The 16,077-nt window shown below is 44.0% G+C and overlaps 1 protein-coding gene across 3 annotated transcripts; it reads left to right on the top strand.

Annotated features, from left to right (window-relative positions):
• The first annotated feature begins 2,193 nt into the window (after positions 1 to 2,193).
• On the top strand, positions 2,194 to 16,016 carry LOC125298074 (adhesion G protein-coupled receptor E3-like). Of its 3 annotated transcripts, none has more exons than XM_048248729.1 (17): positions 2,194 to 2,281; positions 3,180 to 3,218; positions 3,326 to 3,652; positions 3,895 to 4,137; positions 4,732 to 5,037; positions 5,127 to 5,155; positions 9,909 to 9,974; positions 10,107 to 10,257; positions 10,346 to 10,459; positions 10,730 to 10,917; positions 11,081 to 11,239; positions 11,395 to 11,601; positions 11,815 to 12,047; positions 12,146 to 12,212; positions 13,599 to 13,690; positions 15,196 to 15,358; positions 15,558 to 16,016. In XM_048248729.1, the coding sequence occupies exons 1-17, from the start codon at positions 2,260 to 2,262 to the stop codon at positions 15,675 to 15,677; spliced, it is 2,526 nt and encodes an 841-aa protein (XP_048104686.1). In that variant the 5' UTR covers positions 2,194 to 2,259; the 3' UTR covers positions 15,678 to 16,016. The 3 variants fall into 3 exon arrangements, with proteins under 3 accessions (XP_048104686.1, XP_048104685.1, XP_048104687.1); XM_048248728.1 differs by having other exon boundaries at positions 3,323 to 3,652; XM_048248730.1 differs by lacking the exon at positions 15,196 to 15,358 and having other exon boundaries at positions 3,323 to 3,652; positions 15,558 to 15,595.
• Positions 16,017 to 16,077: the final 61 nt, after the last annotated feature.

Raw genomic sequence — 16,077 nt, 5'->3', positions numbered from 1 at the left:
GAGTCTCTGTTCTGTTGGCACATAGGTTCTTCATAAACAAAACTGGTCAAGCCAGTCGGGCCTAAAATACAAAGACAAATATTTATGGTATGGTCATGCTGAAAGCAGTTGTATGCAGTTAACTGGTCATGAATCTAGTCATGCTTCTGTTCTGAGAACTTGAGCAGCAGTTCTGGGAAGGAGAAAATAGTTCCTTAAAGTGTGTTCTTTTTCTTTTTCTGGGACTTTTCTCTGACTGGTCATATTCTCATAAATGAGCCAAGATAAGATTGAGAAATGTGTAAAACAACAACACACACAAAATGAGCCGGGCGATGTATCTGACACAAAATGAGCCAACCAGGCAATGAGTTAACATTCAAGCACAAACTTACACAGACGAGCAAGTTCTCTAAGTCACACCATTTCCATGAAATCAGACAAATTCTCATTTAAAGTCAACTGTAATTTCCCTCTAGATGTGAAATAGCACAAAACATTACTCAGGTTGCTTCAAGTGCTTTAAACATGTCAATAAGTTCAGAAATATTGACAATTGCCTGTTGCCACTGCCTGGTTTCTGCAGTACATTTGCCTAAATGCCCACTGCAGTTTTTGTGGAACACTAATTAGAGCCCATGAAGCTTTTGCTGCTCCAGACAGTTCTTCACAGCACTGGACCCCAAGTATGAAATGGAGTAGCTGTGCTGAACCACAGAGTGCAGGTCTCTGTGTCCATGTCGTACTGTATGTCTATTAACATTCTTTATCACTGTTCCATATCAATGCTTATGAATGGTAACTATAACAACCATGTAGGACGACCATAGATATACGTTATTATATATATATGAGGACAACGGTTGAGCCTGGAAGCAGGCTTCGCAACAGTGGAATCAACTGTAAACAAGCTAACTGTCCATGCTATTACTGTTATAGGCCTAGGGCCAAAGAAAGTTGTACAAGTTGGCTTCTTTTTAAACGGAACCGCGTGCTATAAAGGCATCACTATTGCCTATAGTGGCAACCGGGTGATAAGCGGGATAACGGCCTTCGAGGTGTCCTGTTACACTCTGCTGCGCGTTAGGGAGTTCTTTGCCTCACGCCCTCGTCCATTAATTCCGTATAACAGGACACCTCTGTGGCCTTTATCCCTTACTTACATGAGCATTTTTTGAGTTGTGAAAGGACACTCTTGTGTTTGTTAGGAGTGGATGCATCCAGCAAGTTCACACGGACTCGGCCTGAGCCCAGAGCTAGTTCCACATGAACAGAAGGCTGATCTGGTGTTTTATGTACAATTTAAATAATGATTTAAATAAGGACAGTACTGTAAATGACAGCACAACTGTGATATGGGTCAATGACGTGACATTGCACATCGTCAGGTGTTGCAACCAGGTAAAATACTAATTTAAACCAAGACATAGTAGATTAAAGTGAACAAATGGTTGAAACATGTGTTGTACTTAAGTATTCTATTAAACAATATACTTGTTTAATTTGTAAAGTATTTATTCACATTTTAGTAAAGTTTTAAAATGTGAATAAATAAAGTAGGCTACACAATAAGTTACTTTTAATACCAATGTCAACTACAAAATAATAATGTGTTAAGCATTGTACTCTCAGGTATACTTAACCAAAAAATAAAAGAGTTACAAAAAAAAGAAAGAAGTGTGTCTAAAAAAAACATTTGGTTGTGGGTGGTAAAATACTTTCTAAAAATGTGTTTAAACACAGTCTTCTGACTTCTAAAAAAATGCATTCTTTCCCTTTTTAAAAAGCCTTATTTGTCAGTTTCCCATAAGCAAAAAGAGCCGTCTGAGGTCAAAAGAGGGCAGGAAGAGAGGGAGGGTGTGTAGTGAAAATAACACTGTCACAGCCTGTAACTAGCAGAGGGCAACCGGCCCTTAAGACTCTGGTCTGCCACGTAATATTTATATTTTATTCTTTGCTTACTAATTGACTCTTCATTTGATTTTGTCAAAATCCTGTCTTTCCTAAACACCTCTCATTTCACTGGCTAAATACCAACAAACGCTGTCTGCACACACTGGCTAAATACCAACAAACACTGTCTACACACTGGCTTCCTCTTCTTCTCGGATGCTCTCTCTTTTTATTCGCCCCGCCTCACATGAGAGCTGTCATGAGCTAAGCAGTCGTACCAAGACCAGTTAGTGAGAATACAAGTTACACAGTAAACAGGCTGTCTTGACCACTGGAAATCCAAGACAAAGGTCTCACGCTGAGTCTTAGTTCGAGGAAAGATTCAGCATGGATGATATCTACCTTCCAGGTGGGTTACTACACTGTTATAACCAGGTCTATATTTATGATGGCAAACAAATACAAACTGGACTCATTTTCTATAAGCTGTACTCAGAACAACAAACTGACTATTTCCAATGCCGTTGAACTTTTGAGAAAACTGTTTGAGAAGCTGTTGAACTTTTGAGAAAAAGAAATGACAGACATTGCAAGAACTTGATGACCTCAGATGACTTGATAAGGCAAGGATACTGGCCATTTCCCCCAGTTGTTATGACCAATTGTTATGAACAACCTCTCAAATAACTTTAAGTATAAGTATATAGTATATATACTTCTTTGATCCCGTGAGGGAAATTTGGTCTCTGCATTTAACCCAATCGGTGAATTAGTGAAACACAAACAGCACACAGTGAGGTGAAGCACACACTAATCCCGGCGCAGTGAGCTGCCTGCTTCAACGGGCGGGCGCCGGGGAGCAGTGAGGGGTTAGGTGCCTTGCTCAAGGGCACTTCAGCCGCGGCCCACTGGTCGGGGCTCGAACCGGCAACCCTCGGGTAACAAGTCCAGAGTGCTAACCAGTGGGCCACGGCTGCCCCAAAGTAAACTTAAAAAAAAAAGTCAAATAATCCACAATCAATGGACATGTTGGGACTTATGGAGAAGGAAATGGTTTATTATTGGTTAGTAGTTGCTGCTATGTGTGTGGTCTGTTATTGATGAAGATATTCTGTCCTGAGTGAGTTGTGACAAGTTTGCTCCTCTCTTGTTGGCCTTGTGCCAAGACATTTCTGGAAATGAATTGAGAAATTGTGTTGAAATCTTCGTTCGTGTTGGTTATTCATGTGAAGAAGATTTACAATGATTTACATTATTCAATGTTGATGAGATATAACTATTTATTTTGCTGTACTTTTCCAATCCAGTGAACCTAAGATGTACTCTACCCTTCGCGGTGTTATTAGGTAAAGATGTAGTAATCCTTCTACAAATATGAACACAATGAAATATGGAAATGGAAAGCTTCAGTTTATGTCATCCATGTAATCTCCATCTCTTGCACCCCCAGCAGTGTCTCCAGCCTTGGCAAACATTCGGCTCATAAATGGGACGCATCGTTGTGCTGGAATAGTTGAGGTTCTTCATGACGGTCAGTGGGGTACCATATGTGGTGGCAAAGCCTGGAAGACCGACAGTGCTGAGGTGGTTTGCAAAGAGCTTGGATGTGGGAGACTCCGTTGGACCGAAAAACATAATCGAAAATCCTCTCAGCCGATCTGGCTTGACAATGTTGACTGTGATGGAAAGGAGTCCTCAGTGAAGAACTGCGGCCACGGACCTTGGGGTAACCACCGTGGATCTATCTGTGAACGCTCCAACGCGGGCGTTGTCTGCTCAAGTGAGTGAAAATGGATGGCTTCTAACTTTTCAAACCAAAATCTAACTTGCTTATTATTTCACTAAAAAAACTATGGTCTGGATCTGGCCTTAAGTTCAGCGTATGTCAATCAAGAACACTCCCTGTTTTGGTTGCTCTGTAAAGATAAAAGATAAAGATAAGATAAAATAAGTAATATAACTATTGTGAATGCAGCAGTTGCCACTTCTAACATATGAGCCCTCTGTCTTCCCCATATTCAGACACCTCTAATTCAGTTGATGTGAGGCTGATAAAGAGGTCTGACCGCTGTGCTGGCCGAGTGGAGGTTTATCGTGATGGACAGTGGGGCCCTGTGTGTGATCATCACTGGAATATGACTGATGCTGAAGCGGTTTGCCAGAAGCTGGGCTGTGGCTATGCCCTTGAGGTGGTCAACTCAGTCCGGAGAGGGAGGATTTATGATTGTGGACTTGGTGAAGGTGCTGCTGAGGTTGTCTGTTCAGGTAGGTGATGACACACTGCCCCTGATCTACTGTCATTGCGCTTCCTCATTTGTTAAAGTGTTCAATAATGAGATGTCTGTAAACAAGAAGGGTCTATAATATGCTTGCATAAAGTGCTGTTCAATTCTGAAGAAATTACTGGTCATATTCCTGGTCTTGATGTACAATCAATTTATACTATATATCTACATGACTATAAACTTTAATCGGAAGTAATAAAGAGTAAATTATTCAGTTATGTTTCATTTCCTGAGTGTAGCACTGTAAAAATGATTGTTGGCGTACGTTGTAGGTCCATAAATGGGGCAGTTTTGTGCACTTGCTGCTTCCTTTAATTAATATACAGTGTTGGTATGCTCTTCCTGTATAACATGTCTCTCTGCCTCATCCCTTTTCAGTATGCACATCTTCATTTGGTATTTGGCTAATTTCCACATTCAGTAGTACTCTTTGCAGACTGTGTATGTGTACGTGTGCACCCTCATGGCTACTCTCTCTGTTGCCTTTCTATCTGTTCGTCATGACTCTTCTGAGGCCATTTTAAGTACCAGTGTTGTGTGTGTTGAATGGTGTTCACGTGATTCTGTCGTATAGCCGTCAGGCTGGTGAATGGGCCTAATCGATGCGCTGGCAGAGTGGAGGTTTTCCACAACGGAGAATGGGGAACCGTGTGTCATGACTTCTGGGACATGACAGACGCTAAAGTGGTCTGTAAAGAGCTGGGCTGTGGGGAGGCCATTGAAGCACCAAAGGATGCTCATTTTGGAGAGGGATCAGGGCAGATCTGGCTGGATGACATGTTATGCACTGGAAATGAGTCGACTCTGATGAGCTGTGGTCATCAACGTCTGGGAACCCATAACTGTGGACATCACCGAGACGCTGGGGCTGTCTGTTCGGGTAAGTTGCGATAAAATGTTTTCTAAATCAGTTCTGAAACATGACTTGAGTATCAGGCAGTGACTGAAATCAAATATCTCTGTTTTTAGAGTTAATTACTACCATGGTAGAATGCAAGGTAAGCTGGAACCACATTTCTATCGCCATAACATTTTGGTTATTCAAATTTTCAGAATTTTGCAGAATATTCTGATAATGACTGCTGAAATGACTAATGACCACTGCTGTTGGTACACATATTGTGTTTCTAGTTTACAACCTTCATGTAATTACGCCAAGTAGTACATGCCCTCAACACCAATTCAGATGTTCTAATTTGGTATTCTATTGTATCCTCTTCTAGATTTATTTTAAGTAGCAGTCTGTGTACATTTGTACATAAAGGATATAGCCTACAGAATTCTCCTGACAAGCTGCACCCACTGATAAACAAAACCTACTGTAGTTCCTGATATTACACAATTTGTTGGTCATTGACCATGACCATTGTAAGCATGTTGCTCAATCAATGACAAGAAATCAGCTACGCAAGTCAGAGAATTACATGTTTTATATTCAGTAAACTAATTAGGCTATACTGTAGTGGACACTATATACACTATATAATATGACATAATTCACTGTACTGTGTTAACTCGTTCTGTGCTTACTGCTTTATCTCGTTCTGCTTTAGGGACGCTGTCTCTTTCAGGATACGCTGCTGGTTTGTTGTCATCACCGGCAGCGCCATGTTTGTTTCATATCATTTTAGTATGATTGAATAAGCGACACGCTGCTGCGTTGTCAACGTGAGACTCTTTCTCCACTCCGTTTATTGCAATCCTACATTGGGGACCCCGACGTGATCTACTGGACGCATTCCAGAGACATACCGAACGACTAAGACGACAAACGCTGTTACTATAAAACTTCCTTTCTGGGAGTCATCGGCTTCAGCTTGGTTCGCTCAGACCGAGGTGCAGTTTGCTCTGTGGGACATCACCGCTGACGCAACCAAATACTACTATGGTTAGTCTCCTGAAAACCCCCCCGCAGTGGATAAGTATGCAGCACTCAAGGTTCACCTGTTAAAGACATTTGAACTTTCTGATGCTGAGAGCTAGCCGGCTGTTTTCCCTGCAAGGCTTGGATGACAGCAAACCCTTTGAGCTTATGGACAGGATGTTGGGTCTGCTTGGGGAGCACACGCCTGATTTCCACTTCGTCCAGCTTTTCTTGCGACAACTCCCTTCTCAGGTTCGGGTTGCGTTGTCCAACACCACCATCACTGAATGCCATGCGCTGGCTGAGGAGGCTGACAGTTTTTCCTGGCTGGTCAACATGGTGGCATGACTGCTGCTGCGCTCTATCCTGCCTACGCCGCCGCAACCGCACCGGCCCACACTTATCACGCTGCCACCACCCCACTCCCTGGTGATCTGCAGTGATGACGGTTTTGCACCGGGAACGCTCTGACAACGGCCTGTGTTTTTACCACGCTAAATTTGGATCCAGAGCAAAGCAGTGCCGTTCGCCTTGCAGCTTCAGGGGGATGGGAAACGCCAGGGCCGGCACTCAGTAGTGGCCTTGAGCGTCAGCCGCACTGGCAAGCTGCTGTTCATCCAGGACTCCCTCCGGGCGTCATCTGCCGCCAAGCATGGAGTAGAGCATCACATCGCCACCACTGGCCCGCTTGTCTACGCCCGGGTGAGGCGACTGGACCCAGCAAAGCTCGCCATCGCCAGGGCTGAATTCGAAGCCATGGAACGCCTCGGCATCATCCGCCGCTTCAGCAGCCCATGGGCTTCACCCTCCACATGGTTCCCAAGCCCGCCGGTGGGTGACGACCCTGCGGCGATTACCGCCGTCTCAACGACACTACAACACCAGATCGCTATCCAGTGCCTCACATCCAGGATTTTTCAGCACACCTGGCAGGTAAGGTTATCTTTTCTAAGGTAGACCCTGTCTGTACCAGCAAGTTCCCGTCCACCCGCAGGATGTTCCCAAAATGGCGGTGATCACCCTTTTTGGCCTGTTCGAGTTCCTGAGGATGCCATTCGGCCTTAAAAACGCCACCCAATGGTTCTGTCAAATTTACTGTGACAGCTCCAGCGCCTCATCGACGCTGCGCTACGTGACCTGCCTTTCCTGTTTGTGTACCTGGACGACATACTAGTGGCCAGTGCCTCCAAAGCCAAACACCTATCCAACCTGCGGATCCTTTTTGAGCGTCTTAGCCTGCATGGACTGATCATCAATCCAGCTAAGTGCCAGTTTGGATCTGAGGAGGCTCCTTCATTGAGGAAAGGGAGGAACACCCTCCCTAAAATTTCAGAGAAAAATAAAGAATATATAAAGTGAATTACTAATCTGATAAATTACTATTAATATCACTATTTTTAACACTTTGAATGAACAAAATCGTTCCCCTAGGTCAAAATGCTAACAGCACCCCCTATCGCAATTGAAAATTACTGTATGGAGGAGCTTCCTCCTCAAGCCCCTCATTAAAGTCCATTATAAACGCCTCCGACCCCAGCGGCTCGTGAATCACGTCGTTTTCAATGGCCAAGGGAGGAAGCTCCTCCGTACAGTAATTTTCAATTGCGATAGAGGGTGCTGTTTTTAGCGGCAACGGTGCAAGAACGTTATTAGGCATTTAGCTAAGAATCTTATCTTGTGTTGAACGGAAAGCTTGTTTTTTGCTCGTAAAATAAACATTACAATGGAATCAGAGGACAATGTCCATCTTTTATACATTCAAATACAGTGCTAAGGTTAGGACCAAAGCAGGAAGACCAGTTCCAAAAATTCATATTCCAAAAAAAGATGATAAGGCTAGTGTAGGCTACTGAATTCCCACTTAGCTATTACAACCTGTCTTTAAATTATAGCGATTTGGCTTTAAAAACAATAGCATGTTACAAATAACCACATTTAAGGTCTAAATTTAAAGGTAAATAGTTACATGGTTTTATAAAACAAGTGTCTATTTTTAATATTATAGACTTTTCTGCAAATGTATTACATTGAGCAAAACCTCCAGACGTCCCATAATTTTGCACAGCTGGAAAACAGTATTTCATAACTAGACCTACATATTTTCCCTGACTTCTCAGACCTAAATTTACATTTATTTATATTTACATTTATTAATAACTCTATTGTTCAGATATGCCACCAACACCATCACTCACAACACCATCCCTCACATTTGCCACTAACACCAATCAAGCGGACATTCCTTCCTCCGTTATTTTTTTAACCACCGGCCGCCACTGGTTTGGATTGACCACCATAGACTTCCTGGGACATCGAGTCACCAAGGACGGGCCGTGCCACTCCCGTCTAAGGTTGATGCGGTCTTGAATTTCCCTCGGCCGGTCACAGTAAGGTCTCTGCAGGAGTTCCTGGGAATGGTGAACTTCTACCACCGCTTCATTCCCACAGCTGCTGCTCTCATGTGCCCCCTGCATGGGGACTTGTGGGAAAAGTGGCCAAACACCTGGTGGATTGGTCCTCGGAGAGAGACACAGCATTCACAGACACTAAGTCTGCTTTGGCCAACGCAACGATGCTGGCACACCCATCACCTGATGCGCCAATTGCCACAGATGCTTTGCGCTTGGCGCTGTGCACGAGCAGTGGGTGGATGGTGCCTGGCAACCGCTCGCTTTCATTAGCCACCAGCTATGCCCCAGTGAGCATAAGTACAGCACCTTTGACCGGGAGTTGCACTTTATCTTGCCATTCGACACTTCCGTTCGCTGCTGGAGGGCCGACAGTTTACAGCTTTCGTCGATCACAAGCCCCTAACGTTTACCATGGCTAAGGTGTCTGAACCATGGTCTGCCCGCCAACAGTGACATCTCTCTTACATCTCAGAGTTTACCACGGACATACAACATGTCGCAGGTAAAACCAACCTCGTCGCAGACTGCCTGTCTTGCGCCATCGTGGGGGCCGCCCACCTGGGGCTTGACTACACCCACATGGCAGCCGATAAGTCCACCGACCCGGAGGTACAGTCACTCAGGACTGCTGCCACTGGACTGCAGTTAATGGAGATTGCTTTTGGTGATGGTGGCGCCATGCTGCTTTGCGATGTCTCCACCGGACCGCCACGACCCATCGTTCCCACTGCATGGAAACAACGGGTTTTTGAGGCTGTGCACTGTCTCTCTCACCCGGGTAGAAAACCATCTCAAAGGTTGGTGGCAGCCAAGTTTGTCTGGCATGGGCTAAAGAAAGATGTGCGGCACTGGGCAGACTTTTGTGTGGAGTGTCAGCGCTCCAAAATTCATCTCCACACCAAAGCACCCCTGGCGCATTTCCCTGTGCCGGAGCGGAGATTCGACCATGTCAACGTGGACCTGGTGGGCCCCCTTCCCTCGGTTTCACTTACCCCTTCACCGTGGTGGATAGGACCACTCGATGGCCAGAGGCTGTCCCACTTACAGCAACTTCGCGCCACGGCCTCCCGCAATCCTACACTCCTTCACGTCTGCAGTCAGCAGAATATGTTTTCATCCGTACGACGGCCCGTTCCGCGATTTAGAGATGGGAGAAAAGCATTTTGCGGTAGACATGGGTGGTAAGGCAGAACACATTTCTGTGGACCACCTCAAGCCGGTTCATCTGGATTTGGACAGACCTGTGAGTCTCGCCCAGCCTCTATTACGGGAGCGCCCTCATGTTTGGCCCAAGTCCCGACCCCACTTCCCACTCTGTTTGTTGCAATCCTACAATACTACTGATACCAAGAATATTAATTTGTGTAATTTCTGATAGACAGTAGTGTTGTAGTGAATATACCTGTTTAAATGGTAAACTAGGATATGCTGTATATTGTAATCATTTCACAGCTTTTGTTGTAACTGGTGTTGTAGGATGTGAAGTGTAAGCTCCGTTTTCTGGGTGAACTGAAAAAGAACACATTAGTGCTACCTGAGAGGGTGAGTCTCACGGTCAGGGCTGTGTCAGCCTATCCCTGCTTGTTTCACAGTTACTTAACATTGTCATGGTGCTGTTTCATAGCATGTTTTCATAGTGTGGGATTTTCCTTTTTGTTGTTCTGTTACTCACAGGTATTGACCAAAGCACTGGATTATTTACTGGACATTAACCAACCGAATCTGACATCATTTGGAGGAGCTGTGGTTCAATCTGCTGAGTGGCTGGCATCTAGACTGATGCAACCGGGTCTCACCAACAAAACAATTACAACAAATAACACAGGTATGCCAGTGACGGACCCGATGTCTCACTCCCTTCAGACACTGATAGGCAATACGGGACTGTGCGACTGACTTTTGTTTGGTTACAGAGTTACAGATTGTGAGTGTTGGAACAAATGCCTCTCTAACTGCACACACTCAGCTGATGTCTTCTGACGTCCTTCTGGACATTGACCTCCTGGGAATCGCCCAGAATAACAATGGTACGCTCCTGTCAATCACAGGTCCAGTTGAAGTAACTGGCAGTTATGTCCAGACCTGTTCTCTCAAGTATTTCTCTTACAGCCATCACATTAAGAGCAAACACATTTATAAAATGAAAGCCTGAGATTCCAGGCTCCTCCATACTGTGGGGTCTCTGTGTGTTTAGCCACAGCCTCTCCACCTCCACATGGTACTTATCCCTGTACACTCATGCTTTGCTTTGTCTCTTACAAAACTGGCACACATTTTCCTTACCTTACGTCTTCTAGGTTCAGCATCTGTGGTATTGATGTCCTACAAGAATATGCAGGATGTCCTTCATGCCAGTCTCTTCAAAACAGAAAATGACACAACTAAGACCATGTTGTCAAAAGTGGTGTCGGTCATTTTACCGAACACCCAGAACAAGACACTGTCTAGTCCAGTCAACATCACTTTCCAACACGTCAAAGCGAGGGTTTGTTTCATATAAAACATCTTAAAAGAAAGAATAACTCGTAGAATGTCTGAAACGTTAACTCCTTTGCTTCGCTCAAGATGCAATTACAATTCCAGAAATTCTGTGCAATTACACTTGTATTTCTTTCTAGTGAAATGAGCACATCTCTCATCTCTTCTAGCCCTCAGATCTAATTGGGGAGGTCTCTTGTGTGTACTGGAACATCAGTTCTTGGATAGAGGATGGATGTCACGTCAGCCAAACCAACACCAGACACACTGTGTGCACCTGTGTCCACCTGTCTACCTTTGCTCTCATCATGCAGACAGAGATTTCCAAGGTTCTTATGCAACACAAATATTACTGGTGTCTCAGTCATGAAACATTCAACTTCATGTATTTCACTGGTATACAACTTCACATGTAAATAAGTACATGCTAAAGTAACTGTTTTAATTGCGCCACCAACCATTATTACGGGTATGTAATTTTCAGAGCGATCCAACCTTGGAGTTGCTGCATACCATCTTGGTGTCGATTGGGTTGGTGTTCCTGACCGTGGCTGTGGTGACCTTTGCCATCTGCCGGTTTAACCCCAGAGTGACCAACGCCGCTCGTCTGAACCTCTGCATCTGCCTACTGCTAGCTCATCTCCTGTTCCTACTCACCCAGAACTACTTGCACCTCATTAAACCTCACCAGGTGGTTATTGTTTACAATAATATGTGCTAGTCACACTATCAAGACCCACTGTTATCCAGATTACCTATAATCAAAATAATTTTAGAAACCTTGACTGTCTTGCTTTTGTAGTCCTATTCTTCCCCTGGATTCTTCCCTTTTTTATGGGAATGTTTGTCGATGTCCAAAACATAGATTCCTGGGCCGCCAGTCACCGTCTCTGTGTGTCCGCAGGTGCTGTGTAAGGTCCTCTCAGGTGTGCTGCACTTCCTCTACCTGTGTTGCTTTGTGTGGATGTCCATCGAGGCTCTGCTGCTCTTCTCCTCCATCAGGAAGCTCAGACAGGTCAAACCCAACGACCGCGCAGGGCCACACTGGGGTTACAAGCTCCTGATTGGCTACGGAGTTCCACTGGTCATTGTGGCCGTGTCTGCTGGGGTGATGCCTGATGGATATGGAAGTCAGCAGTGAGTAATGAAATGGCAAAAACAACTGGAAATAGTTTGTAGAGGTGAAATTAAATTAAATATTTAGAATGAATAACTATTGGTCTTGTTCTCCATAGATGCTGGCTGAAGACCGACTATGGGGTTATCTGGAGTTTCCTTGGTCCTGTTTGCCTCATTCTTGCGGTGTGTATGAAGTAATAACATTGAACCTTGAGGGGTTACACTTTACTTGACAGTGTCGACATAAGAGTGACATAACACTGTCATGAACGTGTCATGAACGTGTCATGAACAAGTCATAACGTTTATGACATAACGCTTCTGTTATTAAAGGAATTATCCGGAGTAAAATGCACTTTAGATCAATTTACGGATGATTGGGAGTACATACGTTGAGTTGACATCAAAATCATGTCATTCGGATGTGTTTTGAGAAAGTTCGATTTTACGTTTTAGTCAAAACTTCGTTAGCGTGGACGGAGAAGGGCATATTATTTACCGCTACAAAACGCTATTTTGTACAGTTCCTCTTCTACAGTTCCAAACAACATTACACTTACGTGGTAGTGAGTAGAGGGTCCCTAAAGCCAAACCGAAGTATCCCGAGGTCTTTATGTGGTCGGATAGAGAGTCCAGAATGAATTTAATCAAGCCAGTACCTTTCCGGAAATGTTGCCATCTTTGCTGCCATCTTTAGGGGAAAGTCCATAGGAGTTGATTGCCGAAATTCACAATTTCGTCGCCGTTTAAAAAAAAAAAAAAAACATAGTCCAGTCCATACAACTTAATTTCAAAAGAAATACTGGAAATACTTTTTTTTTTTTTTTTAATTGTGAATTTCCACACAATTCACAATTTTTGAATTGTGAATTTCCAGAGCGTGTTACTCCCATACTTGGCAATCGACTCCTACGGACTTTCCCCTAAAGATGGCAGCAAAGATGGCAACATTTCCGGAAAGGTACTGGCTTGATGAAATGGCTTGATTGAAAGGTACTGGCTTGATGACGACCACATAAAGACCTCAGGATACTTCGGTTTGGCTTTAGGGACCCTCTACTCACTACCACGTAAGTGTAATGTTGTTTGGAACTGTGGAAGAGGTATAAAAATAGCGTTTTGTAGCGGTGAAATAATATGCCCTTCTCACTTCCACGCTAACGAGTTTTGACTAAAAACGGTAAAATCGAACTTTCTCAAAACACATCCGAATGACATGATTTTGATGTCAACTCAACGTGTGTACTCCCAATCATCCGTAAATTGATCTATTTTACTGCATTTTACTCCGGATAATTCCTTTAAGTGACATTCGGTTTTTGTCATAACAAGTTAAGGTTAGGATTAGGGTTAGTGTTAGGATTAGAGGTTAGAGGTTAGGATTAGGGTTAGGTTTCATGTGTCATGACAGTGTCATGTGTTCACGACAGTGTCATGTCACTCTTATGTCGATACTGTCAAGTAAAGTGTTACCCATTGAAGTAATAACATGACAGAGTGATAAGAGATGTAAATACACAAGGAGACTTGATGCAACGCAAGCCACTGACTGCTTGTCTCTTCCAACAGGGCAACATCATACTCTTTATCGCCATCATAGTCACTCTGCAGTCCACTCTAAAAGAGGCACGCAGTGATGTGTCTAAGGTGAAATACACCAGGTAAGATAAAATATGTGTATAGCATACAATACACACAGTACCCACTGACACACACACAAACACAGCCCCCCCACACACACACACACGCATCTAGAGCTGGGACTATACTCAAACACAACCACTACTCATAGTACTCCCATACATTTTTTCATTAAATGTATAGGCTTCTCTTATCACTCTGTCCGGTTCTGCTCTCTCCTGGTTTGAATCCTACCTCACAGGACGCTCGTTTAACGTATCATGGCTTGGTCAGCTATCTGCACCTCACCATCTCACCACAGGGCCCAGGGCTCAGTGCTGGGCCCCCTTCTCTTTGCTATCTACACCACCTCCTTGGGACAGATTATCCGTTCGCATGGCTTCTCATACCACTGCTATGCAGACGACACACAGCTCTATCTGTCCTTTCCACCTGATGACCCCTTGGTTTCAGCACGGATCTCGGATTGCCTCTCAGACATAGCTACATGGATGAAGGCACACCACCTCCAGCTGAACCTCTCAAAGACTGAACTACTGGTCCTCCCAGCTAAACCTACCATACATCACGACATCAACATAAAATTTGACTCCCTGTCTGTTTCACCTACCAGGACTGCAAAATCTAGGAGTTGTTCTCGACAACCAACTAAACTTCTCAGATCATGTTGCCTCAGTCGCCCGGGTCATGCCGTTTAGACTCTACAACATAATGGATAATCAGGACTTACTTGACTCAAGATGCTACCCAACTTTTGGTTCAGGCAATAGTCATCTCACGACTCGACTACTGCAATGCCCCTCCTGACAGGTCTCCCAGCCTGCGCCCAGTGAAACCACTTCAGATGATCCAGAACGCGCGGCGCCCCTGGTCTACAACCAACCCAAAAGGGCACGTTACCCCGCTGCTCATCCAGCTACACTGGCTACCTATGGCGGCCCGCATCAAATTCAAGGCTCTAACGCTTGCCTACAAAGTAGTCTCCGGTTCTGCTCCCACCTACTTGAATGCCCTCATACAGACATACGCTACCTCCAGACCGCTGCGCTCCTCAGACGACCACCTACCACCGGTACGCTCAAGCCAATCCAAACTTTTCTCATCTGTTGTTCCTCGTTGGTGGAACACACTGCCAGCTCCTACAAGGGCAGAGACATCCTTCTCCATTTTCAGAAAACTCCTGAAGACCCAGCTCTTTAGAGAACATCTCCTCTCATAGCAACACTTACAACAAGTCTTACTGATCCTAGCACTCACCAGCCGTCTCAAACTGACAAGTAACTGTTAAAAACAGCACTCACTGATGCACTTATTCTTACTGTACTCTAATGTTTTTAAATTGTCCTAAAATTGTTGAGAACTGCTCTAAAACTTAAACTGTTTACTATGTTGTTAGTCGCTTTGGCTAAAAAGCGTCAGCCAAATGTAATGTAATGTAATGTCTTAATATCCACAACACCTTGTGTCAAATCTGTTGAGGTATTTCAGATGAACCTTAACAAAGGCATGTTTCCCTCCACTGCAGAGTCCTACTGTTCAAAATCATGGCCCAGTTTGTCATCCTGGGTTGCCCATGGATCCTTGGCATGTTTACAGCAAAGAGCAAAGTCCTCGAATTTATCTTCATAATTCTCATTTCACAACAAGGCACTTTCATCTTTCTTGTTCACTGTCTCCTGAATGATGAGGTCAGTTAACATCTGCTTCATCTGCTCAGATACTCCATTAAAAAATCCCACTGGTCCCACTGATCCATGGTTATCGCTGATTGAAACAGTCTACATGCCATTCAAAAGCTAAACTCCTGGCATTGTCAGTAGGTGACTAATTAATAACTAAGAACTTATTCATGTGTGTAACTACAGCATGCTGTCTTCCCCTTTCCAGGTGAGGCGTCAGTACAAAAAATGGTGGCAAGAATTCAGTCCACCTGAGAAACATCCGTCTACCACTGCTACCTCGCTGGCCTTAAATGAAAACGTCACAACAGGAACTCATGAAGAATGATAGGTTAACTAAAGGCCATTTTGTGATACAGAAATGAGCAATAAGATTCCTACGTTGCTTGCTTACACAGCAGCCTTAAAACAAAATTCATTAACCTATACCAGCTCTGAAAGGCTTGTCTTTAACCTTCTCAGTAAAATTGCTACGCTTTCATGTCCATATACTGTATATTATATTGCATTTTATATCAAAATCAATACCATACTGTGTGCATATACTCAGTAGCTGTTTGAGACCAGCACTATATGGGCTAGAAATGGCCAAATCATCTGCGTACATAAGGTGATTATGATTACTTCGAGTCACCAACCCTACAACCTGTACCACATGCATTTAAGATCAAGGACAAATCATTCATATATGTATATGTTATATATATGTATATGTTTATATATATATA

Source organism: Alosa alosa, chromosome 7, assembly GCF_017589495.1.
Source record: "Alosa alosa isolate M-15738 ecotype Scorff River chromosome 7, AALO_Geno_1.1, whole genome shotgun sequence".
Lineage (NCBI taxonomy): Eukaryota > Metazoa > Chordata > Actinopteri > Clupeiformes > Clupeidae > Alosa > Alosa alosa.
Note: the sequence above shows the minus strand (reverse complement) of the source record. Positions and strands in the feature narration are given on the sequence as shown.